The 23287-nt window shown below is 36.9% G+C and overlaps 4 protein-coding genes across 4 annotated transcripts; 3 read left to right on the top strand and 1 right to left on the bottom strand.

Moving 5' to 3' along the window:
- On the top strand, nt 3728-5171 carry LOC104783213 (transcription factor CPC). Its single transcript, XM_010508340.2, has 3 exons — nt 3728-4218; nt 4320-4407; nt 4893-5171. The coding sequence occupies exons 1-3, from the start codon at nt 4140-4142 to the stop codon at nt 5008-5010; spliced, it is 285 nt and encodes a 94-aa protein (XP_010506642.1). The 5' UTR covers nt 3728-4139; the 3' UTR covers nt 5011-5171.
- LOC104783212 (probable WRKY transcription factor 46) lies at nt 17209-18583 on the top strand. The gene is made up of 3 exons (XM_010508339.2): nt 17209-17565; nt 17664-17795; nt 17893-18583. Exons 1-3 carry the CDS (start codon nt 17309-17311, stop codon nt 18404-18406), a joined length of 903 nt encoding a protein of 300 aa, XP_010506641.1. The 5' UTR covers nt 17209-17308; the 3' UTR covers nt 18407-18583.
- LOC104783211 (succinate dehydrogenase subunit 8, mitochondrial) lies at nt 19002-19754 on the top strand. Its single transcript, XM_019245112.1, has 2 exons — nt 19002-19171; nt 19541-19754. Exons 1-2 carry the CDS (start codon nt 19076-19078, stop codon nt 19583-19585), a joined length of 141 nt encoding a protein of 46 aa, XP_019100657.1. The 5' UTR covers nt 19002-19075; the 3' UTR covers nt 19586-19754.
- LOC104783210 lies at nt 19655-22888 on the bottom strand. Its single transcript, XM_010508338.2, has 5 exons — nt 22518-22888; nt 20504-22328; nt 20361-20421; nt 20039-20262; nt 19655-19953 (listed from the first exon to the last, which is right to left on the bottom strand). The coding sequence occupies exons 1-5, from the start codon at nt 22633-22635 to the stop codon at nt 19899-19901; spliced, it is 2283 nt and encodes a 760-aa protein (XP_010506640.1). The 5' UTR covers nt 22636-22888; the 3' UTR covers nt 19655-19898.

Below are 23287 nucleotides of genomic sequence, written 5' to 3'. Positions count from 1 at the left end.
CACGAACGCTCTTAATTGAGTGAGTTTGTGAAACAAGTTTCTGCGAACGCTTGTTAAGCGAGTTTGCAAAACTAATTCAATGTAATTTAATTACTTGAATTGTTTGATTAATATATTAATCAGATCTGTTTATTGTGAAACAGAGAAAAAAAATGTCTGGAGACAACACCAACAACGTTGACGGTGCTAGGGTTCCTGCAACCCCTGTTGAAACTCATGCGGAGTTGGCTTTACGCCTTGCTAAAGAACTTGAAAACATGAAGCTTACCGATTCTGGTTTGGAAAACGTGCGCCAAAATCTGTTCGGTAATGGATCAACCCACATGGGGCTACCACCTTCGGCTTCCCAAGGAATGATGCCAGATAATTTTGATGGCAAAGCTGGGTTCAAAACGTGGCAAAACAAGATGCGCTACTACTTGGCCAGCATGAACATGGAAAGGTACCTTACAGAGGATCCACCAACGCTTCCACAAGGTGACACTGATGTGTATGTGGTCGGAAGCATGGATAGTTGGGCTCAAGGATACTATTGTTGCAAAGGTCAGATTCTGAACCGTTTGGTCAATGATCTGTATGACCTCTATAGTATGTACAAGACTTCAAAAGCATTGTGGCTAGCTTTGGAGACCAAGTACAAGACTGATGAGTCTGGGATGCAGAAATTCTCAACTACGAAGTTTCTGAACTTCAAGATGGTGGGTTCCAAACCAATTATGGAACAAGTGGAGGCTCTTCAACGCATCTTTCAGGAGATCGAGTTGGAAGGGATGTCGATCTGCAATGTCTTCAAGACGAATTGCTTGATCGAGAAGCTACCACTAGGCTGGTCGAATTTCAAGCATTACCTTAACTTGNAAAACAAGATGCGCTACTACTTGGCCAGCATGAACATGGAAAGGTACCTTACAGAGGATCCACCAACGCTTCCACAAGGTGACACTGATGTGTATGTGGTCGGAAGCATGGATAGTTGGGCTCAAGGATACTATTGTTGCAAAGGTCAGATTCTGAACCGTTTGGTCAATGATCTGTATGACCTCTATAGTATGTACAAGACTTCAAAAGCATTGTGGCTAGCTTTGGAGACCAAGTACAAGACTGATGAGTCTGGGATGCAGAAATTCTCAACTACGAAGTTTCTGAACTTCAAGATGGTGGGTTCCAAACCAATTATGGAACAAGTGGAGGCTCTTCAACGCATCTTTCAGGAGATCGAGTTGGAAGGGATGTCGATCTGCAATGTCTTCAAGACGAATTGCTTGATCGAGAAGCTACCACCAGGCTGGTCGAATTTCAAGCATTACCTTAACTTCAAGCGTAAGGCAATGTCTCTTGATGATCTCATCCGTCGGTTGAGAGTTAAGGAAAACAACCGTGGAGCTCATTCGGATGCTCAAAGCCAGGGGCATGATGTTCATGTAGCTGAGCATAAGGCCAAGTTTAAAGGCAAGGGTAAAGGGATCTCTATTCCTCATAAACCGTTGAAGGTGTCATCTGGACCAAACTTCAAGAAGAGCAACCTTGAGAGAAAGTTCAAAGGAATGTGTCATCATTGTGGTAAGATTGGACACAAGGCTGATGTTTGCAAAAGCAAAGCCAAAGATCTCAAGTTGCAAGCAAACCTAACTGAAGAAGACATGGTTGCGGTGGTTACGGAATGTAACTTGGTTGATATCTGGAATCCAGTGGAGTGGTTCTACGACACTGGTGCTACCACACATATATGTACTGATAGGACCATGTTCACCACCTACGAGAAGAACAAGTCAAACGAGCAGCTTTTCATGGGCAACAAGGCGATGTCCAAGATTTAAGGTAAGGGCAAAGTGGTTCTGAAGCTAACTTCTGATAGTGAGCTCACCTTGCAGAACGTGAAGCACGTACCTAACATGCGGAAGAATCTCATCTCTGGAACAGTGCTAAGCAAGCATGGTTTTTCCATCAATGTTGAGGCTGATAAGTTAGTTCTTAAGAAAAATGGGATGTATTTGGGAAAGGGTTTTGTTAAGGGTGGACTGATCAAGATGTCTGTAACGACAGTCCNAGTGCTAAGCAAGCATGGTTTTTCCATCAATTTTGAGGCTGATAAGTTAGTTCTTAAGAAAAATGGGATGTATTTGGGAAAGGGTTTTGTTAAGGGTGGACTGATCAAGATGTCTGTAACGACAGTCCATACGAAAATTGTAGCTTCTGCTTCTGTTGCTGAAATGAAAGAAAACCCTATTGCTTACTTGGTTGAGTCGTTTACTACTTGGCATGAACGTTTAGGACATGTCAATTACAAAACAATGCGAAAAATGCAAAACTTGAATTTGATTCCGAAATTCAAAACTAACCAAGAAAAATGTGAAGTGTGCGTACAGGCCAAACTCACTAAAACTCCCTCACCACGCGTTGAAAGAACAATCGACCCTCTAGGCTTAATTCACATAGACTTATGTGATTTAAAGTATGTGCAAACTAGAGGCGGTAAGAAAATACTTTGTTACCTTCATTGATGATTGCACAAGATATTGCTATGTATATCTCTTGCATAGCAAAGATGAAGCAATGGAAAAATTCAAAGAGTTCACCCTCGAAGTAGAAAATCAGCTTCAGAAAACTATAAAAGTAGTTCAAAGTGATAGAGGAGGAGAATATAATGAGCCGTTCAATGCATTTTGCAGAGAAAAAGGCATTATATATCAGACAACCGCTCCCTACTCGCTAGAATCTAACGGAGTAGCGGAACGAAAGAATCGAACTCTGAAAGAGATGATGAATGCGTTGTTGCAGAAATCTGGGTTAGCCCAGAATATGTGGGGGGAAGCATTGCTTACCACTAATTACATTCTCAACAGGATACCGCATAAGGTGACTGACAAGTCACCATATGAACTTTGGAAAGGTATAGTACCTGCAGATCAATTGGTGACAGCTTGTCCTGTGGGAAGGTTGTTAAAGGGTGGGAACTAGGGTTCAAAGAATGCGTAACGCACCAATAACCTACTGGTGGATTGAAATATCCACAATGATGAGTTAGGATCGATGTCCTGCAAGACCAGCTTGGGGTCCATTGGGACGGCTAGCGGAAGACTAGCAGGATCCACGTACAGTCCGTTGGGGCAACTAACAGTGAAGCTAGTGGGGTCTACGGGACGGATTGTCACAGAAAATAAGTACATTTACGGACCACATCGGACCATGAGACGCACAACAACCATAAGTACATTTACGGACCATTTCACGACATTACTATCAGACCAAAGGAATATATGAAAGATACATAGAGATATGTTCTCGAACTAACTATTTTTTCTTTTTTAACTCTCTTTCTATTTCTATTTCTTTTCTACTTTCATCTAATTATAATAATATTGTTTCTACCAAACTTTCCCTCTTATATCAAACTTTCAAAACAATATCTGAATTTTTATCTCTCTCTTTTCTTTTTCTTTTTTGGCTTGCAACAAATATGACTTGTGTGGGGGTTATTATTGACTTGTTATATTCAAAAATAATACTACAATATACTTAAGGGACATTTTGATAATTTGGAAAACACATAATAAGGGACATTATGGTATTTTCAAAAGTCAAAGCCAGAGAGGAGAAGAGTCTCCTTATTAGTTCTCTCCCCAACTGTGTGTCTCTCTCTCTCTCTCTTTATAAACGAGGAAATTTACAACCGCAAGTCAAAGGTTATATGTAAAAAAACGAAATAAATAATAGAGAAGTAGTTATGGTTGTATCTGTCGTTCTTCTCTTGTAATGAACCAGGCCGTTGGAGCAACAACACACACACAGATACACAGTGAGCTACAGTCTACAGATTCGTTTTCTTCTCTCCTATCGAACTAAATTATTAGTGTTATTATAATCAGTATATATAGTAGTATAATAAAATAAGGGTGGATGATAATATTAATAAATTTAATTATTCAAGGAATTAAACAGACACGCGCAGTTATATAATAATCAGTTTGATATTCTTTACCTTTTCGAGCCCCTCCCTAGTCCCTCCCCTCTCTCTTTCTCACTCTCTTCCTTTCCAAGAAACAAAGCGCTTGTCCTATTAATCCAAAACAAGTTATTGTTTCTCGATATTTATTCTCTCTCTGTGTCTCTCTGTGTTTACGACGACGGGATTAGCTCATATGTTTCGTTCAGAGAAGACGGAAAGAATGGATAAACGCCGACGGAGGCAGAGCAAAGCCAAGGCTTCTTGTTCCGAAGGTCTGATAATTATTTCTTTCTCTCTCTCTTTGTCTCTTAATTGTTCCGGTTTTGAGTTTCTGATCTTATTATATATTGTTTTTTTTTATTTTTGTTCACAGAGGTGAGTAGCATCGAATGGGAAGCTGTGAAGATGTCCGAAGAAGAAGAAGATCTCATTTCTCGTATGTACAAACTCGTTGGCGACAGGTTAGATACTCTTTCTCTCGATCCATCTGATTGTAACATATTTTTCTTTTTGGGTGTTACAACTCTTTTTTTTTTTCCAATCTGCTTTCATTTGATTTCTCACTAGTCATAAATAAATATTAGTCGGTCGTTTCTTTATATTTATTTTGTATTTTTCCTATTAAATTATTTGGGCCAAACCTAACCGAGCTGTCAATGACTGTGTTTAACATGATTTTTTTGGTTCGGTTTTTTTTTCTTCAACTTTTTAGTTTATGGAACTCTCAATTTTGATTTTCGTTGTTTCCTCCAATTTTGATTACAGTATGTTTGTATGAAACAAAATAATTTTTTGAAACCTGTTTGATTGGGGAGTACGATTTTGTGGTTCGGTTCCTATACAAATTTAACCGAATAAGGAAATTTTATCCGGTTATAATTGGAATAAAGGGTATTTTTGTAATTTTCTGAAAACTGACTGTTAGTTTATCCTACGTGGCATGTAGGTGGGAGTTGATTGCCGGAAGGATCCCGGGGAGGACGCCGGAGGAGATAGAAAGATATTGGCTTATGAAGCACGGCGTCGTTTTCGCCAACAGACGTAGAGAGTTTTTTAGGAAATGATTTTTTTTCTTCTTCTTCTTCTAATAGTATTATTCGTTCTAAAAAAGTTTTCCACTCCTTTTTTCATTCACAAGACAAGAAAAAAAGGAAATGTACCTGTCCTTGATTATTACTATTTTGGAATGTATAATTATCAATATAAATATAATTTGCTTAGGATTCAAATTTATTTATCATCCATCTTTACGTATTTCTTAAATCAACCATAAATAATATTGAATCCATAATTCTTCTTTTTTTTTTGACAGCAATCCAGAATTCTCTAGCTATTGAACCAAACCAAAAAAAAAGTCACTATTTTACCAATTTACCTGATGGTCCAGATTTTATTATTCAGAAAAGATTGGTCGTTTTTTAATAATTAAATTTTTTAAGATATACTCCCTCTGTCTCATATACTTTGATTATTACTATTTTGAGATGTATAATTATCAATATAAATATAATTTGCTTAGGATTCAAATTTATTTATCATCCATCTTTACGTATTTCTTAAATCAACCATAAATAATATTGAATCCATAATTCTTCTTTTTTTTTTGACAGCAATCCAGAATTCTCTAGCTATTGAACCAAACCAAAAAAAAAGTCACTATTTTACCAATTTACCTGATGGTCCAGATTTTATTATTCAGAAAAGATTGGTCGTTTTTTAATAATTAAATTTTTTAAGATATACTCCCTCTGTCTCATATACTTTGATTATTACTATTTTGAGATGTATAATTATCAATATAAATATAATTTGCTTAGGATTCAAATTTATTTATCATCCATCTTTACGTATTTCTTAAATCAACCATAAATAATATTGAATCCATATGATTCTTCTTTTTTTTACAGCAATCCAGAATTCTCTAGCCATTGAACCAAACCAAAAAAAAAGTCACTATTTTACCAATTTACCTGACAGTCCAGATTTTATTATTCAGAAAAGATTGGTCGTCTCTTAATAATTAAAATTTTTAAGATATATTCCATGTGTCTCATATACTTTGATGTTTTGGAGAGTTTTCTTTGTCCCTCAAAGATTGATTTTCTAAATATTTTTAATACTAAAAATATGGGAAAGTAAAAAAAGTAGAGTAAACTAAATCATCACAAAGATATATGAATGGTCACAAATAAAAACAAATAAATTATCAAAAAAATAATAATAAAATAGTTATATTTTTTTCTGTTTTAATATATGTGAAAAGTTCAAAACATCAAACAAGCGGACACAAGGAGTATATGAATTAGAAAATATTTCAGTGAACCAGCCTTAAAAAAAATTTAAGATGGGGTATCTCATCCTTGCGGTCGATTTTTTTTTTTTGCAAATGGCCTAAATTATGGCCCAATGAGTATACTCGTTACTATGGGGTCCAAATAGAAACTAGAAAGCCCATCATTCAGTTTAAGACTGCGAGATGAAATTATTCACGCACGGTCAACGTAAGGTGACACGGGTTTTCACAACAGTAGACAAATGCATGTTTAGATGTATGTATTGTTATAGCCTTCTATTTCTAGGTGTAGCATAATGCAACTGCTCTTAAAAATTACAACTTGTATTTCATAATGCAACTTATGTTACAGTCGATAATTAATAGAAAGAAAAAAAAAATGGTCAAAGAATTCGTGGTAATTAACGATTTATGTTCCCATATTCTCTGATGGATCCCTTACTGTTTCTATCATTTTCTTTTTTCCCCAATGTAAATCAAGATATAATTATGTGGCCAAGATTTTAAAAATTTCTTGCCGAAAAACTCGACAGCTTTATGTAAAAAGACAAATACAATGAAAGTGTTAAGATGTTTTCCCACGTGCTTATCATCTTTACAGGACTTTCTGTGTTCACACTTGGCGTGACTAACACTTTGATTTTTTTGTCAATGTGGCAGACATCAACATTGATATCTTCTTACTCTCATCTTCTTCATCTTCTTCGTATTATTATTATTATTCATAAGTGCACTAGTATTATATATATGTGAACTAAATCTAGATTTCTTTCACGTCGTAAGGTATTCAACGAATTTGAGTTTCGTAAAATTCCAGTTTACTATTTCTGTCCATAGTCTTATGTCCTTTAACACCTACTGGCTACTGGTAAACACATTTTCTGATAATTTTATGTTTATCAATTATGAAAGTTAAGTTCTTGTTTCGCAATAATTCTAGTCATTTATTTACCAATCATGAAGAAAAAATAAAAGATAAATAATTGAGCACTTTATAATGTTCTTCAATTTTCCAAATAAATCTAAACTCTTATGCTATTTGGTCCTATTGTCATCATTTCAGTATCCAACAAAATCTGTTTGACAAATAGACTAAATAATAGTTTTCCTGTCTGTTCTATGGGGTTCTAGACATCATCAATCAAAACTATAAATTTCAACAGATTAAAATACAAATGTGAATTCCGACCCAACAACAAAAAATATTTATGTAGTTGTGAATTAGTCAATATCCTTAACTAATTTTTATTAAGATGTTGATGTTAAATACGTTTGTTTTCATTGTGTTAAAATGAAAATAGTATGAACTTAAATAAATTGGGTATATTTAGATTTGTTATTTTGCTAACAAGGAAAAATAGAATTTGTCTGTTCGGCGTAAAGACGTGACATGTGTGGGTCTCTAAAGGACGTTATATCTTTTTCAACACGCACCCAAAGACCTTTCTTGGAAATTACCCAAAAAAATCTATAATTACCTTAATATTCGTTTTTTTGTTGTACAAATAATATATTATGATCTGTGTGGCTATATTTCGGTAGATACATATAACTATTCTGAATTGTATCAGTGGTAGTCGTTTTTATCATTCCCCCGTCGATAAGGAAATCGTATTTGGATGTTTCCTTTCCCAAAACCATCACGTATATTACTTGTCGAATATTTGTGTAACATATACTTAATTAGTATGTCAAATATCGATACAAAATTTTCATGCAGCAAAATGAACCATTATAATAAATATTGAACATAATTTTGTTGTTTGTCTTTGACCGTAACATGTATTATTAATAAAATCTGGTACATACATATACAGTATGTGTATCTATAATCTCTATCAGATTGTTAATAAGTCAGTTTCCTTTTCTTTTTTCTTTTTTTTTTCTTTCCTTGTTGATTTTTTTTTTTTTTTTGCTAAGGATGTAATTTTTTCATTAAAATAAAAATAGTTAGAAATTACAATGAATTAAAACCTATGGTTTGGTCCCATGGCAAAAAAAAGATGAAAAACATGGAAGCAAAGAACAATCAGTCCACCGACTTCGATAAGAGCAATGACGCTTTTGGAAGCAGCGAAATGATAAACACAATCAGTCCATCGACATCGACAAAAACAATAACGTTTTTGGAGTCAATGAAGTGATAAACGATTTTGACGATTCTCCTAGATGACACCTCAAGGAGAAAGAAAACATGCTGTCAAGTGGCGATAAACGATTCATTGAAAACCATAGCAACTGAAAGCCTTTCACCGGTAGTCCGAGGATACTGAGCCGTCAACGGCGTATAACATAGAGCTCTCAATCACCGACTCCACCCTTGTTGATTCTTCTTTTGGGTTTCAGTAGTTGATTACATTGATCTACTCAAAACGTTTACAATACGTCCATAATCATGTTCCAAAAATAATTGGGAGACAAACACACAGGGGAGCGTTTTTGGTTTTCTTATTGATTTATTATGGTTGCGAACTTGCGATACTTAAAAAAAGCTGTATAGTACTAAATCACTCATATCAGTTCAAAGCAAGAAAGAACAACCTATATTAAGATTAAGTGATTAACCTTTAAGGAGGCACCAATCATATTCATATTCATCTAGTCCATACATGACTAATTATTTGATAATTGTGATTAGAGTTATTATTTTTCCGCGCAAAAAAGCCATGTGCATATATGCCACTCGGCCATTTTACTTAATTTTTGGTTAGTCATAAACTATTCCTTTTGACCAGACGCGTTAAACTAGCAGTAGACGCGTCGCAGAATAAATATTCAGTTCGAAAAATATAAAATTATATTTCCTATTGAGTAATTAATTAAGTTCAAGCAGCAGCGGAGCAGCCTCTAGACACTTACTTCCAAGAAATTAGTTTGGACTCAGAAAGCTACAAAGTCTCTATAACTGAGGAACATAGGATACATACAGACTACAGTAATGTGGATATATCAATATTATATTATTATCTACTGTCCACAAATATTAAACTGACGAATTCAGCACGATGAATATGGCAAATGCTTAAGGTTAGGTTTCATCTAGATTCACACAAAATGTGGTTGTTCTTTGAGCAAAATTATTATTATTTTTTTAAGTGTCATGACATTACTGATATGTTCTGCCATATAACATGGAAAATTGTAAAATTTAAACGAAAAGACAAAATGGACAATTTGTAAGCGTATATTTTCAGCTTATCACTCTCGAGATTTTTTAAAAATTCGTCTAGTTATTTATCTTTTGTACTATAACATATAATTAATAAATTTCCAAAACAATAGATTTGTATTTTGGTGATTCATATTTTTTTGTTTTACCTGTGATTTTTTTTCTTTCCGTATGTTTTGTATCCTTTTGTTTGATTCTATATATTCAAATGCCTAGCTACAATACGATGGTGAATGCCACAAGATGATGGATCATTGTGGTTTCGAATTTAATCGTATTAATAATGATAAATACGTCACTGTCAATTGTGTGAATGAAAAAGACACATTGATCAATTTTCTCAAAACTACACCTGCATGGTTTGACTGATCCATAGATTCTTGATTTAGCTTTTAGGGGCACTATAATTTCGATCTTTGACCCCTTAAAAATCTAACGAACTACATAATCAAATTCCAATATGAAATGGTTGGAATATAAATATGTGAATCGAATAGCTAAAGAGTACATGCAACTATATGCAATAAATGAACTATATGTTGGTAAATTTAAATAAATATTTGTTTGTATCATAAATAAAAAAGAGTGTAGTTTAGCTAATCTTTTAAAAACGAATGTAAAATTAGAAGTGACGCAATAATTGGAATGAGATCACGTACGGGTCTTTACGTCAGCGAACCAAGACATTCAACCCGGATCTAATAACGCGGCAGGGAGGTCTTTGAAGAATTTAGTTTATTGGTTCACTCGTCGTCTTCAATAATTATATTTCAAAAAATTATAGATAAAAAGATATATTAGCTAAATCAATTGAGTGAGAGTCATCAGATTTGGGGTCTTCTATTGTGATTGGGGTGATATAGTTGACGCTTTATAGATAAGTAGTTGATATATGATCATTAATTGGTCTAATTTATAGATCGAAAATAATAAGATTGTTGTAAACTAGAGAGTTCAAAGTGTAGAATCTCTTGTTCTTATTCATTGATCAAACTCGAGGTTACATATATATATAGTAAAGTACATAACCGACTAACACAAAACCTATTGGCCGATGGGCCTTATTGTCTTGGACGGACATGGGCCATGAACGGGCCGTGTATGGGCCTGGTTATGGAGTCCATCCGATAAGTAATTTATAGCACTCCCCCTTGGATGACATAACCATGCTGATGCTAAGGGATCGATGCAATACGCTAGGGGGTTGCTGCCTCATTAAAACCTTACCAGGAAAACCCAACGGGACAAAACCACGGTGAAGGAAAAAGAGTACAACATGCATTGCTTCCCCTGTTCCAAGCATCACTCTAAGTCCTTAAGCCTCCGCATTCCAATCTGGTGCGTGAGCTTCTTGAACGTTGTTGTCGGTAATGCCTTAGTGAAGAGATCGACTGAGTTGTCGCATGATTGCACTTGCACCACTTGAACTTCTCCGGCCTTTTGTAGTTCGTGTGTGAAGAAGAACTTCGGTAGGATGTGCTTCGTCTGATCTCCCTTGATGTAACCTTCCTTGAGCTGTGCGATGCAGGCCATATTATCTTCATAGATTACGGTTGCTTCCCTTTTGTCGTCCATGCCACTATCGTCCAAATATGTTGAGTCATGGACCTCATCCAAATACACTCACGGCTGGCTTCATGAATTGCTAGGATCTCCGCATGATTTGATGATGTGGCCACAAGAGTTTGCTTCATAGAACGCCACGAGATCGTCGTACCATCATGTGTAAACACATAGCCTGTTTGAGACCTAGAGTTGTGCGGATCCGATAAGTAACCTGCATCAGCAAAACCAACTAAACCTTCTTTGTTATGGTTAGTATAATATAAACCCAAATATGTTGTCCCTTGTAGGTAACAAAGTAAATGCTTAATTCCATTCCAGTGCCTTTGGGTCGGACAAGAACTAAATCTTGCTAGGAGGTTCACGGCAAAACATATGTCCGGTCTAGTGTGGCTAGCCAAGAACATTAACGCTCTTATAGCACTGAGGTATGGCACTTCAGGTCCGAGAACTTCTTCATCGGCCTTCTTTGGACCGAATGGATCTTTGTCCAAGTCTAAGCTTCTAACAACCATTGGGCTGGTCAATGGGTGAGCTTGGTCCATATTAAACCTCTTGAGTACCTTTTCTGTGTATGCCTTTTGATGCACAAGGATTCCATTACCAATGTACTCAAGCTGTAATCCCAAGCAGAATTTTGTCTTGCCTAGGTCTTTCATTTCAAATTCTTTCTTTAGATATTCGACTGTTTAGACGATTTTCCCAGAGGTCCCAAGGATGTTTAAATCATCCACATAAACCGCTATAATTACAAACCCTTTGTTTGCAAACTTCTTTATAAATATACATGGACTGATTGGGTCATTCTTATAGCCTTCTTTAGCTAAATATTCAGTTAACCGGTTATACCACATTCGACCACTTTGTTTCAGTCCATAAAGGGATTTGTTCAGCCTAATGCATTACTGTTCTCGAGAACCACTCTTATCTTTGAGCTCAAAACCATCTGGTAATCTCATATATATTTCATTATCCAGTGGACCATATAAGTATGCGGTTACAACATCCATTAACCGCAAATCCAGTTTTTCTCTTATAGCCAGACTTATTAAGTACCTAAATGTTGTTGCATCCATCACAGGGGAATATGTCTCCTCATAGTCTATTCCTGGTCTTTGAGAGAATTATTGTGCTACAAGCCGTGCTTTATATCTCACGAGTTCATTTTTCTCATTTCTCTTCCTTACAAAGACCCACTTATGTCCAACTGGCTTTATTTCAGGTGTTGTCCTTAAGATCGGACCAAACACACTTATCTTCTTTAAAGAGTTTAACTCCACGACAATGGCTTCTTTCCACTTTAGCCAATCTTTACTTTGAGTGCACTCTAATATAGACGTGGGTTCTTGATCCTCATTTATCTCAAGTGCTACCTTGTATGCAAATATTTTATCGATGTCGACATCCTTACGGTTCCATTGAATTCCAGACATGACATAATTTATTGAGATCTCATTATTATGAATACCTTCAGGACCTTGAGGTTCAGCGTCCCAAATCTCATTTGGTACCTTAGGCTTTGCCACGGCTATGTCTGTATTTTCTGTAATACCCTTAACCTTGGTCTGTTTTGCACCTTTAGACTTTTGAGGGTTCTTATCTTTGGTACTTAATGGTCTACCTCATTTTAAACGTGGCTTAGACTCTATAGAAACTTGATTATTGTGTTCCTTCTGAACATCAATACGTACTGGTGCATTACACCCTGGTATGTATGATTTTGTTACTCTCTTTGGGTCAGCAAAGGAATCTGGCAATTGTATAGCTAGCTTTGCAAATGTACAATTTTCTGGACCTCTGCATCACAGGCTAGAGTCTGAGGATCTTGCCAATTCAAGGATGTTTGATTCCATGTTAATTCTTTAACCAGCTTGCTGGTCTCTCCACCCAACATTGGGAATTCGGATTCTGTAAATTGACAGTCCGCGTATCTGGCCTTAAATAAATCTCCTGTGGTTGGCTCAAGATACTTTATAATGGTGGAAGACTNTGGTGGGAGACTCATATCCAACATATATTCCCATCCTCCTTTGAGGTCCCATCTTAGTTCTCTGTGGTGGAGCAATAGGTACATAAACGGCACAACCAAATATTTTGAGATGGGATATGTCTGGCTCATGACCCGTTAATAATTGGGATGGTGAATATTTGTGTTCACTAGATGGCCTGATGCGTATAAGTTCTGCCGCATGTAAAACTGTGTGTCCCCAAGCTGACATAGGAAGCTTCGATCACATTAGCAATGGTCAAGCAATTAATTGTATTCGTTTAATGAAGGATTCAACTAATCCGTTTTGTGTACGGACATGTGCCACAGGATTTCCACACTCACCCCCATGGACATACAATAATCATTAAACACTTGAGATGTAAATTCACCAGCATTGTCTAGACGTATAGTCTTAAGTGGAAAATCTGGAAAATGTGCCCTTAGTCTTATAATTTGAGCTAACATCATAGCAAATGCTAGGTTCATTGTGGATAACAAGAAAACGTGTGACCATCTGGTTGATGCATCGATCATAACTATAAAATATCTAAACGTCCCACAAGGTGGGTGTATTGGTCCACATATATCACTCTGTATCCTTTCCAGAAAGTTTAAAGTCTCTTTATTGACTTTGGCTTGTGATGGCCATATAATAAGTTTCCCTTGTGCACATGCTACACACATGAGATTTTTAGGGATAACTTTTCTCTCTTTAAGGGTGTGCCCATTTGAACTATTAATCAGTTTACGCATCATGTTCGTACACGGATGGCCAAGCCGGTCATGCCATAGAGTGAACTGTTCATTGAACATTTTGTGCTTTGCCAAGTTAGCTTCTATCATGTTAATCTTAGCCTGGTATAAACCAGTGGCTAGTGCAGGTATAGTCTTTAGGACCTTCTTATGTCCATTTACAATTTCAGTAATGTATAGAAATTTTTTGCTACCTTCACCCTTTGTTTTAATATGATAACCATTCAACCGAATGTCTTTAAAGCTCAATAAGCTTCTCTTAGAGCTGAATGAGTACTAGGCATCACTTAGTTCAATATGTGTGCCATTAGGTAATAATATATGAGCTTGGCCGTAGCCTTCTATTAAGCTTGCTATACCCGCAATTGTACTAACATTGGCACTTTTCATTATGAGGTTTATGAAATATCTTTTATCCTTTAATATTGTGTGGCTGGATCCACTGTCCACCACTAGTACACTCATATCCTCGGCCATTTTTATAATGACAATAATTTTGTTTTAAATTTTAATAAAACAAGCAAATAAATATTGAAATAAAATCATTGAATTTAAACCAAAATAATTATCCAATACATAAACCGAAATAAAGCATAAAAGCTTAGAATTTAAACCAAGGCCATAACATAAAATTAGTTATCTTCTTTAAAACAATCGGAAGTCTCATAGGCTAGTGAGTCATCATTCTCATGGTCGAAGTCATCTTCACCATCGAGATGCACATAGTTGGTTTCTGGGTTCTTCTTCAAGACTTCTTGATATGCATCAATAAGATGCTTAGGTGTTCTGCAATTCTTGGCCCAATGGTTAGACATACCACATCGGTGACAAACCGATTTAGCCTTGTTTTGTGGTTTAAAGGACCCACGGCCCCGACCACCACGGCCACGGCCTCCACGGCCTCCACGGCCATAACCATCAAAGCGGCTAGCTTGGTACTGTCCACGACCACCACGTCCTCTACCACCACGGCCATGGCCATAGTGTATTTCTCTGTGGACATAGTTGGTCTCCTTGGGCTCTTTAGGCTCATTAGAATTTTTCTTTGCCACATCTACCTTGTGTGCTTCTGGTAATGGGGCTGTACCAAGAGGTCTCATAGCACTATTCATCAACAACAGCTCATTGTTCTGCTCAGCTAGTAGCAAACATGAGATTAGGGCCCCATAGGTTTTAAAACCTTTTTCACGGTACTGTTGCTGAAGTAGTATGTTGTGAGTGCTAAAAGTAGACAATGTCTTCTCTAGCAACTCTTTCTCTGTCACCTCAGTACCACACAACCTAAGGAGTGAGACAATCCTAAAAAGCTCTGAGTTATACTCATCCACGGATTTTTAGTCCTGGATCCTTAGGTTTTTCCAATCGAATTGAGCATTTGGTAGGAGCACCGTTTGTTGGTGTCCGTATCTGCGTTTAAGCTTTGTCCAAAGGTCAAAAGGATTCTCTATGGTGAGGTAATGATTCTTGAGACTCTCAGCAAAGTGATGGCGCATATGCATAATGACCTTGTAATTTTGCTTATCGGATGGTTCAAAACCTTCCTCAATGCACTCAAATGAGTCATTTGACTTCAGCATGATCTTAGTGTCCAATGCCCATTGTAGATAGTTGTCTCCAGAAGCATTCAAGGCAGCATAGTCTAGGTTGTTAAGCCTTGCCATCTGCATAAAACAGAAATAGACAACCGATCATTAGCATGCGGTATTTGAGACCGAACCATGCAATCAATCAATAGGTCATGCAGTATTTGAGACCGGACCATGCCTTCAAATTAAACTTAGGTCATGCGGTATTTAAGACCGAACCATGCCATCAAATTAAACTTAGGTCATGCGGTATTTAAGACCGAACCATGCCTTGCCTTATATATATATATTTTTTTTTCGGTTTTTAGTATGCATGGAAACAAACAAAACTAGATAGGAACTAGCATGCAATAATTTCTTTTTTACTTAGATAGAATTTCCTTTTCTTAATATAATTTAGAAATTTTCCTTTTATTATCTTTTCCTTTTCTAATTAGGATTTTAGACAAATTTTAGGGAACTAGAATTTCTCTAGATTCCGATTTTAATTTAGGATTTTAGGGTTCTTATGCAGCCGTAATTTACAGGAAAATTCTATGCCAAATTCGATTAATAATACCCTATGCAAATTCGATTCAATTTCAAGGATGCATGCAGTTTCATATTTTAAATATCCTAGAACAATCAGATTAATATTTCACTTATGGAACTCGATTTTAACAGTTTAGTTCTAGGGTTCTTATGCAGCAAACAATCAAGCAACAATAAACAACAATCAACCGGATTTAAGCTTGACAAAGTTTGGTGCAATTTCACAAACAATCTAACAATCCTAAACGACCGGTTTTAGAGTTTTATAGGATTAAGAGATCTTGAACATTGTTAGTTGTGTACTTGCATGTTTAGGGTTCAATAGTCTTTAAGATCAGGTTCGATTATATGGTCCCATAAGATTTCAATTTTACCTTAACACCAAAGAGGTCTGACCGGTTTTGATCTGGGAGCTAAAGACCTCAGATATCACTTGACCACAAACCACGAACCTCGAACAGAACCGCAAACTGCTTTCTCACGAACTGATCTTGAACCGCTCCTTGTACCGCTCACGTACTGCACTCACCCCGGAACCGCGAACCACGAACCAACCTCGAACTGGTTTCGGATGGAACTTGATCACGAGCACATGTTTGCTCGTGTACAGGAATTAGTTTCGAACAAAGAGGAAAAAGACGGCGGTTTAGGGTTTTGGTGGAAAAAGAAGGATGAACGGCGGCGGTTAGGGTTTTAGGGTTTTACTCAGCTGGATCTTTAGAAACGATCGTAGTGATAACGTGTTGTAAACTAGAGAGTTCAAAGTGTAGAATCTCTTGTTCTTATTCATTGATCAAACTCGAGGTTACACATATATATATATATATAGTAAAATACATAACCGACTAACACAAAACCTATTGACCAATGGGCGTTATTGTCTTGAACGGACACGGGCCATGAACGGGCTGTGTATGGACTTGGTTATGGAGTCCATCCAATAAGTGATTTATAACAAAGATAAAGGATTATAGCCTAATAGGGTATTGAATTAGCAACTACTGTATATATTTTCTTTTGTTAACCGAAACGAGTAACCCACCAGACTCATTCCAACATTATTAATTTATTATTAAGACAAATTTAGCAAAATATATAAATATATATTCTAATAATATCAAAATAGTGAAAATTTGTAGTCTCCTAACTTTTTGACAATTTTTTTTTTTTTTTTTTGGGCAAACGACAATTTCTATCCAAGATCCTTCTCTTTTCCACACAACTTCTTGGCTAAGCTTTTAAAAAAACCAAAAAAACAATAAATAAAAATAAAAATAAATGAACTTATTGTCGAAGCACTAAGCAGCACAAGGACATAGTACAATCACAGAATCTCATCTCGTCCATGTATATAAATAGACCCCAGACACTAACACACGAAACTCACAAACCAATCTCTCTCAACAAAAAGAAAGAAAACAGAGAATTTTAAAAAAGATTCTAAGTTCTTTTGTAGTGAGATTTTGCAAGTGAGTGAATGCAAAAGATGATGATGGAAGAGAAACTTGTGATCAGTGAACTGGAACTAGGCAAAGATCTCGCGAATCAATTGATGAGCAATCTCAAACACACTTCTTCTTCTGCTGATTCAAACAAAACCTTGATCTCTGAAATCCTCCGTGTTTACCAGAATGCTATTTTCATGCTGAGCCTCAACGAAGACAAGAACACTCTTAAACGAAGAAGCCCTGAGATCGATGATGACAAGGATTCTAAAACCATGCTCAAAAAGAGGTATAAGATTGGTTCTTTCTCTGTCTCTGTTTCAGTTCCAAGGGACGGTTTTTTTTTACATGTGTCTGATTCCTCTGTTTATCTTTTTCTTTTTGCAGGAAAACATCGGAGAAGAAGACAGAGAAAGTTAAGGTTTTTGTTGCAACAGGACAAGACAATGGTTCAATTGAAGATGGTCATTGCTGGAGAAAATATGGACAAAAAGAGATTCATGGATCCAAAAACCCTAGGTAACCCACCATCGATTTTGGGAATTTCAAAAAGTTTTGATTTTTTCTTTCTTTTTTGGGGAATTTGCTAACTCTATGCCTCTCTGTTTATTTACAGAGCATATTATAGATGCACGCATCGATTCACGCAAAACTGTGTAGCAGTGAAGCAAGTTCAGAAATCAGACACAGATCCTTCGGTTTACGAAGTGAAGTATCTCGGAAACCATACTTGTAACAACGCGACCGTCACATCCCCGAAGGCGACGACGACGACCATGAACTTCTCTGTTTCAATGTTCGAAGAAGGAAGAAACAGAGTGAATGTCACAGAGCAGTCTGAAGACATCAAACCGAAGAAATCCGAAGAAGTAATGATGACAAATCTTGAAGATCTGGAGAACAAGAAGAACATTTTCAGAACGTTTTCTTTCCCTAACCATGAGTTTGAGAATGGCCAGTGGAAAAGTAACCTTTTCTTGGGAGATCTTTCTCCTGCGACATCAGGATCTGGAATTACAAGCGAGATTGTAACTGCACCTGCTTCTCTTGAGAATTCTGAAACTGCAGATTCGTATTTCTCATCTTTGGACAATATTATCGATCAGGATTGGTTGTGGTCTGCCCTTTGATTGGTCATTGTAATTGTCTCTTTAATGATGGCAGTAATTATATAGTATAGATTAGCTTTTAGGAGTTTACATGATTTTGGCCCTTTTTTTTTGTTTCAGCAGGGTTTATGAATTTCCCAATGAAGTTGGATTGTACTTTATGACAATTTTAATAAAGAAAGGATTGTATTAAGGCTAGTTTCGGTTGTTAATTTCTTTTTGTTAGGAAGACATATGAATGATTGAATTATGAAAGTGCTTTGTAAACTTAAAAAGATGCAATTATGTATTTAGATGAACATTTTTCAAAAGACAAAAGTAGATAAATCTATTTTTTTTTTTTTTTTGGGCAAACAAGTAGATAAATCTACCTATTTTTCAAAATACGGTAGAATCGGAAAAAGAGAAATTCCAAACAGTAGAAAATAATAATTCCACTCAACAAAGTTAATTTTAAAATCCCATTTTAAAATCACAATTAATAGTATTAATATGGGCCTTGAGCCCAATTGAAAACTAAAGTAGTACGCCCAATACAGTATGGGGATTGAGCCCAATTGAAAACTAAAGTAGCAAGCCCAATATCGAACAGAGAGACTTGTGTCGATTTCATCAAAGAATTGGTCGGAGAAGATCAAAAAGCAAGTTCCGAAGAAGAAGAAGAAGAAGAAGAAGACGAAGGAGACAGGGATGATTTACCGCAAGTGGAGTTTGCTGTCCGGTCCACCAGTTATCCTCGGCGGAGCCGTAATTGCCGCCGTCGCTGTCGGATTCGTCTTGCAAAACGTATTCTCCGTCCTTCTCTATCTCTTGTTTGGTCGTTAGATCTAGATTGGCTGGGTTTTTTTTTCCCTCCTTTGATCTTATTCGGATCGCAAAACTACTCTTGATGAGTTAGTAATTGGCCCTTTTTCGAACCTTGAGGCGTGAAAGGAACATACTTTAGTTGAAAATTTGTGTTCATTCATAGGCCCAATTGATGGATCAGGATTGCCTATATTAGGATTGAATTCAGAAATCGAATTGCAACGCTGTAAAGTTTTTGACTTTGATCCATATCTATGATTTTCATCAAACCAATTCATCATTTTTTTTTGGTATTTTTGATCCAAAGTTCTAGTTTTGGAGTCTGACTTATGGAGTTTTGATGATCAGGTAACAAAAGGGGAGCAGAAGAAGAATGTCTCAACAAACAAGTGAGAAGACAAAATGGGAAGATGCTACAGAAAAATGTGGTGTGTTAATCATGTGATTTGAAACATTTAGTTCTTGTAGTAAGGCTCAATAATGATTTTGGAAGCTTTCGAATACACTCATCTTTTTGGTGTTTTAGATTCTTGTTGCCAATAATGATATTTCATTTTCCTCATTCTCATCCTTTACATTGATTATAAGTCTCTGTAGGAGTTAGAACAAAGTTTAGCTTAGAATGTGTTAGTATAATCAAACACGGATGTTCAGAGATACAAGTTGAACACAACGGGGAGTTTCATGAACATTTCTTTAAATTTCTTCATGCAGCTCTCCTTGGCACTCTCATCCCGAACCCACGCTTTAGCTTATCCACCCTGACCATGTAGCATCAAAGTCAGATACATTAACTAGAATGGTAAGGCTAAAGAGAAATTTTATAGGCTTTGTGGGGAAGCTTACGTTGGGGCAAGTTTGCCAAGACTATCTAGCTCTTCACCGGTATCTTCGTCTATCACTCTACCTGAGATGTAAACAGTGTAGGATCGATCTCTGTCGCGTGGGAGACCTCTGGCAGTGAGCAAGCGCAGGTCTTTCTGGTGAAGCTCTCTTCCGTTCACAAATACTCCTGTGGTTCCGCCAGCACAATTCTCTGGCATTGGGTAATTGAGCTCCTCAATGAAAGGCTGTAAGAAAAGTGTCACCTTTCGCCAGTGTTAGTACACATTCTGAAGAAAATGAAGAGAGATTGAAGAATATAGACAATTCATTGGTTGGTGTTTACCGGTAATATTCCAAGACAGTGACTTCCCATTATTCCCCAGAATCCAGCTCTGTAGTCGTACCTGGTACCAAGCAACATAACAGAAGAGAACCATCAGCCCTAGTCGGTGAGAAAAATTAATGAGATTGAAGGACCTCATGTACCAGTAGTTTCCTGGCCTGATTGGTCCAGCCTGCTTCTCTGCCATTTTCACCAGACGTTCAGCTACTGGATGCCCATTTACTGAGACATCACTTCTACCTTCGTTCTGTATAGACTTCTTCAGATCCTTGAAGCTATTCTTCACAATACTCGCGAATCCGCCTTTCTTGGTTCTTCCCTGATCATCGGTATAGTCATTGGCAGAATCTTGAGACACTTCATTGTTGTGAGAGTAATCATTAACGTCCATCTCAATTGCTACTGAATCTTTTTTCATAGAGTTCTGTCTCATGGCTGTTTTGCTCAGCACGACCCTGTCCTGTTCTGAACGAGAACTTCGGCTCCTTGGCCCAGACCGGTCTCTTACATTGATCGAAGAGTATTCAAAGTGTTTGTGAAGAGGTAAATCAGGAGTAACTTTTCCTGTTGAACTGTCTGAACTTAGCTCGTCTTCAGTCACACTAGGAGTAGAATCCGCAGTCTGCATTTCTTGAGCTTTGTCAGAATTCAAAGTCAGACCAGTTGATACGTCGGTTAGTCCTCTATCCATTGCATGGAATTCGTAAGCAGTATTATCATAGTCAGAAGAGAAGTTAGCAGAAGTTACCCAATTCAGCCTACTATGAGTTTCTGCTTTTTTGGCTGAAGCAGGATCCGTAGAGAGAATGAGTTTCTTATCAACAAAGGAATAATCTATTACACAAGAGCAGGCTCCGCACCGCATTCTCTGTTGCTTTCTCGTCGCAGAATCTGTTTTGTCTGGCAATTTCAGAAGTTTGAAGCAGTTTTTACAATTTATAAATGGTGCACCACCAGCCACAGGGTGGATTAGGCGAGTACCACTTGAAGATGATACAGCTTTACGGGAACGAACACGAGTAATAGCATTCATTCGCGCATCCCCATATCCACTCTGGCATCTTCCATGGAGCTGTGGACCAGGAGAGTGAGAACCAGGAGGATGCGGAACAAAGGTTCTCGGACTATGCAATGAAGTATCAAAACCAAAACTTCTCTCATGAGGGTAAAAACCAGCACTATGCAGAGCATCAGGCAATCCTGAGGGAGGAAACACTGAGCCTGAAGCTCTATGATATGGATCATAGCAGTGGGAACACGAGCAAGTTGATTGATGTAACATCCCATTTCTCAGATGTGTATCGAACAAGTCATCACCATTATTATTGGCAATATACTGTCTTGAGTTGTGCAGATGAGATGGCTGCAGAGTTCTTTCACGCATCTGGATCCCAAGAGGATCTCCATAAGCTGGAACATGAGACTGATTATGCATCGGACCACGCAGAGAAACATCAGGGTTATTGCCATATAGACATGGTGGTTCAGGTTCTGGATAATGACGGTAATATGAAGAACTTGCAAATGGAGCCTTTTTGAATCTTGAAGAAGAACACAAGATCTGCTGCTCTTTAGGTTGAAGAAGCTGTTCTTTTAGCTTATCCAATTTTCTCACTAGTCCAGCTCTGTCTTGATCAATTGCTTCATCACTAGACAGGGGATCTGTAAAATAGTTAGAAGGGGAGAATCTGAAACCTTCATAATCGCATGTCTTTGTTGTTCTTCGCCTTAACCGAGCCGAACCCGGTTGAGAATCGTTATCACCAGAATTAACAACATTCAGTTTCGAACTAGGATCACTGTGAACCTCCCAAGTCTGTGTTTGACCATTATTATGTTGGTGTCTTAATGAAGCATTTGAATCAGATTTTTCATCATCACTAAAACCAGAGTTAACTTCAGTTTCTTTGGCTGTATTATCCACGGACTCAACCGACACCAAATCTGCTTCACGGTCCTTGTTTTTGGCTTTACATACAGAACAAAACAAACAAACAAAACACTATATTGGGTCAGAATTGTTTTATCCTCTAATCGTCGACATAACATACTTAAAAAGAGTGTTGAAACAATCAAAAACAAGAACTAATCTCTCGAAATTATGCTTTCTTAATTGACCTTTGTTCAGGTAAAGAGAAGATGAAAATGGAAACTAACCGCAAAGAACGGTTCCACAACCACCACACTGAAAAAAGGAGCAATCTTTAGGCTCTGGTAAGAGATTCTTGCACTTGGGACAACGAACCAGCCTTAGTTGGATCGTGGAGTCGGCCATCACCAGGAGAAATTTAAACAAACACACAGAAACAAAATTGTCACTCAGCTTTTACAAGAAAGATACTCAACAATCAATTCAAATTCAAGAAGATAAACTAAGAAGACTTGTTATTGCTGTCAAGTCTTTTAAAGAGATGAAGAAGGTCTCCTAGCCTTCTTCATTCTTGAAACCAAAAGATAATAGGGAGAGAGAGAGAGACTAGAGGAAACTGAGTTTTTCAACTTTCAAATCGATTTATTTTGGGCGGGCCAATCTACAGAGTGGGGTCATTATATCGTTTTCTAATTCTTCCCTTCTTTCACTTTCAGAGCCACCACCAAAGGAATGTAGTATTTTAAAGATTACCTATACCTTTTACTTTTTTCATGTTTTAGTTTGGAATTCCATATTGTGTAATTCGGAATTTACTTGTTACATTAAAAAGGTAAGTAAGTGTAATGCTGGTTAAAGTTTTAAGAGAAATTACTATAAAAAAATAACGCTGAAGCCTGAAGTGATAGATAAGTCAAGGTTAAGGTCAAAAGGCCAAACTGGTTCTGACTTCTGAGACAATAATAAAGGAAACATTAAATTGATGATAGTGTGGTAGAAAAGTGGTTAGTTGTCTATTTCTCATTTATTTATATATATATAGTTCTACTGATTTTGA

The sequence above is a fragment of the Camelina sativa genome, chromosome 4 (genome assembly GCF_000633955.1).
Source record: "Camelina sativa cultivar DH55 chromosome 4, Cs, whole genome shotgun sequence".
Taxonomy (NCBI): domain Eukaryota; kingdom Viridiplantae; phylum Streptophyta; class Magnoliopsida; order Brassicales; family Brassicaceae; genus Camelina; species Camelina sativa.
Note: the sequence above shows the minus strand (reverse complement) of the source record. Positions and strands in the feature narration are given on the sequence as shown.

Bases quoted from the DNA above. Each gene is read 5' to 3' on its own strand.
- LOC104783213 (XM_010508340.2), top strand. From the start codon at position 4,140: ATGTTTCGTTCAGAGAAGACGGAAAGAATGGATAAACGCCGACGGAGG. The intron at 4,219-4,319 runs GTCTGATAATTA...TTTTGTTCACAG, and splicing joins CAAGGCTTCTTGTTCCGAAG to AGGTGAGTAGCATCGAATGG. The intron at 4,408-4,892 runs GTTAGATACTCT...CGTGGCATGTAG, and splicing joins TACAAACTCGTTGGCGACAG to GTGGGAGTTGATTGCCGGAA.
- LOC104783212 (XM_010508339.2), top strand. From the start codon at position 17,309: ATGCAAAAGATGATGATGGAAGAGAAACTTGTGATCAGTGAACTGGAA. The intron at 17,566-17,663 runs GTATAAGATTGG...TTCTTTTTGCAG, and splicing joins AAAACCATGCTCAAAAAGAG to GAAAACATCGGAGAAGAAGA. The intron at 17,796-17,892 runs GTAACCCACCAT...GTTTATTTACAG, and splicing joins CATGGATCCAAAAACCCTAG to AGCATATTATAGATGCACGC.
- LOC104783211 (XM_019245112.1), top strand. From the start codon at position 19,076: ATGATTTACCGCAAGTGGAGTTTGCTGTCCGGTCCACCAGTTATCCTC. The intron at 19,172-19,540 runs GTATTCTCCGTC...TTTGATGATCAG, and splicing joins TCGGATTCGTCTTGCAAAAC to GTAACAAAAGGGGAGCAGAA.
- LOC104783210 (XM_010508338.2), bottom strand. From the start codon at position 22,635: ATGGCCGACTCCACGATCCAACTAAGGCTGGTTCGTTGTCCCAAGTGC. The intron at 20,422-20,503 runs GTACATGAGGTC...GCTTGGTACCAG, and splicing joins ATCAGGCCAGGAAACTACTG to GTACGACTACAGAGCTGGAT. The intron at 20,263-20,360 runs GTAAACACCAAC...CTTTTCTTACAG, and splicing joins ACTGTCTTGGAATATTACCG to CCTTTCATTGAGGAGCTCAA.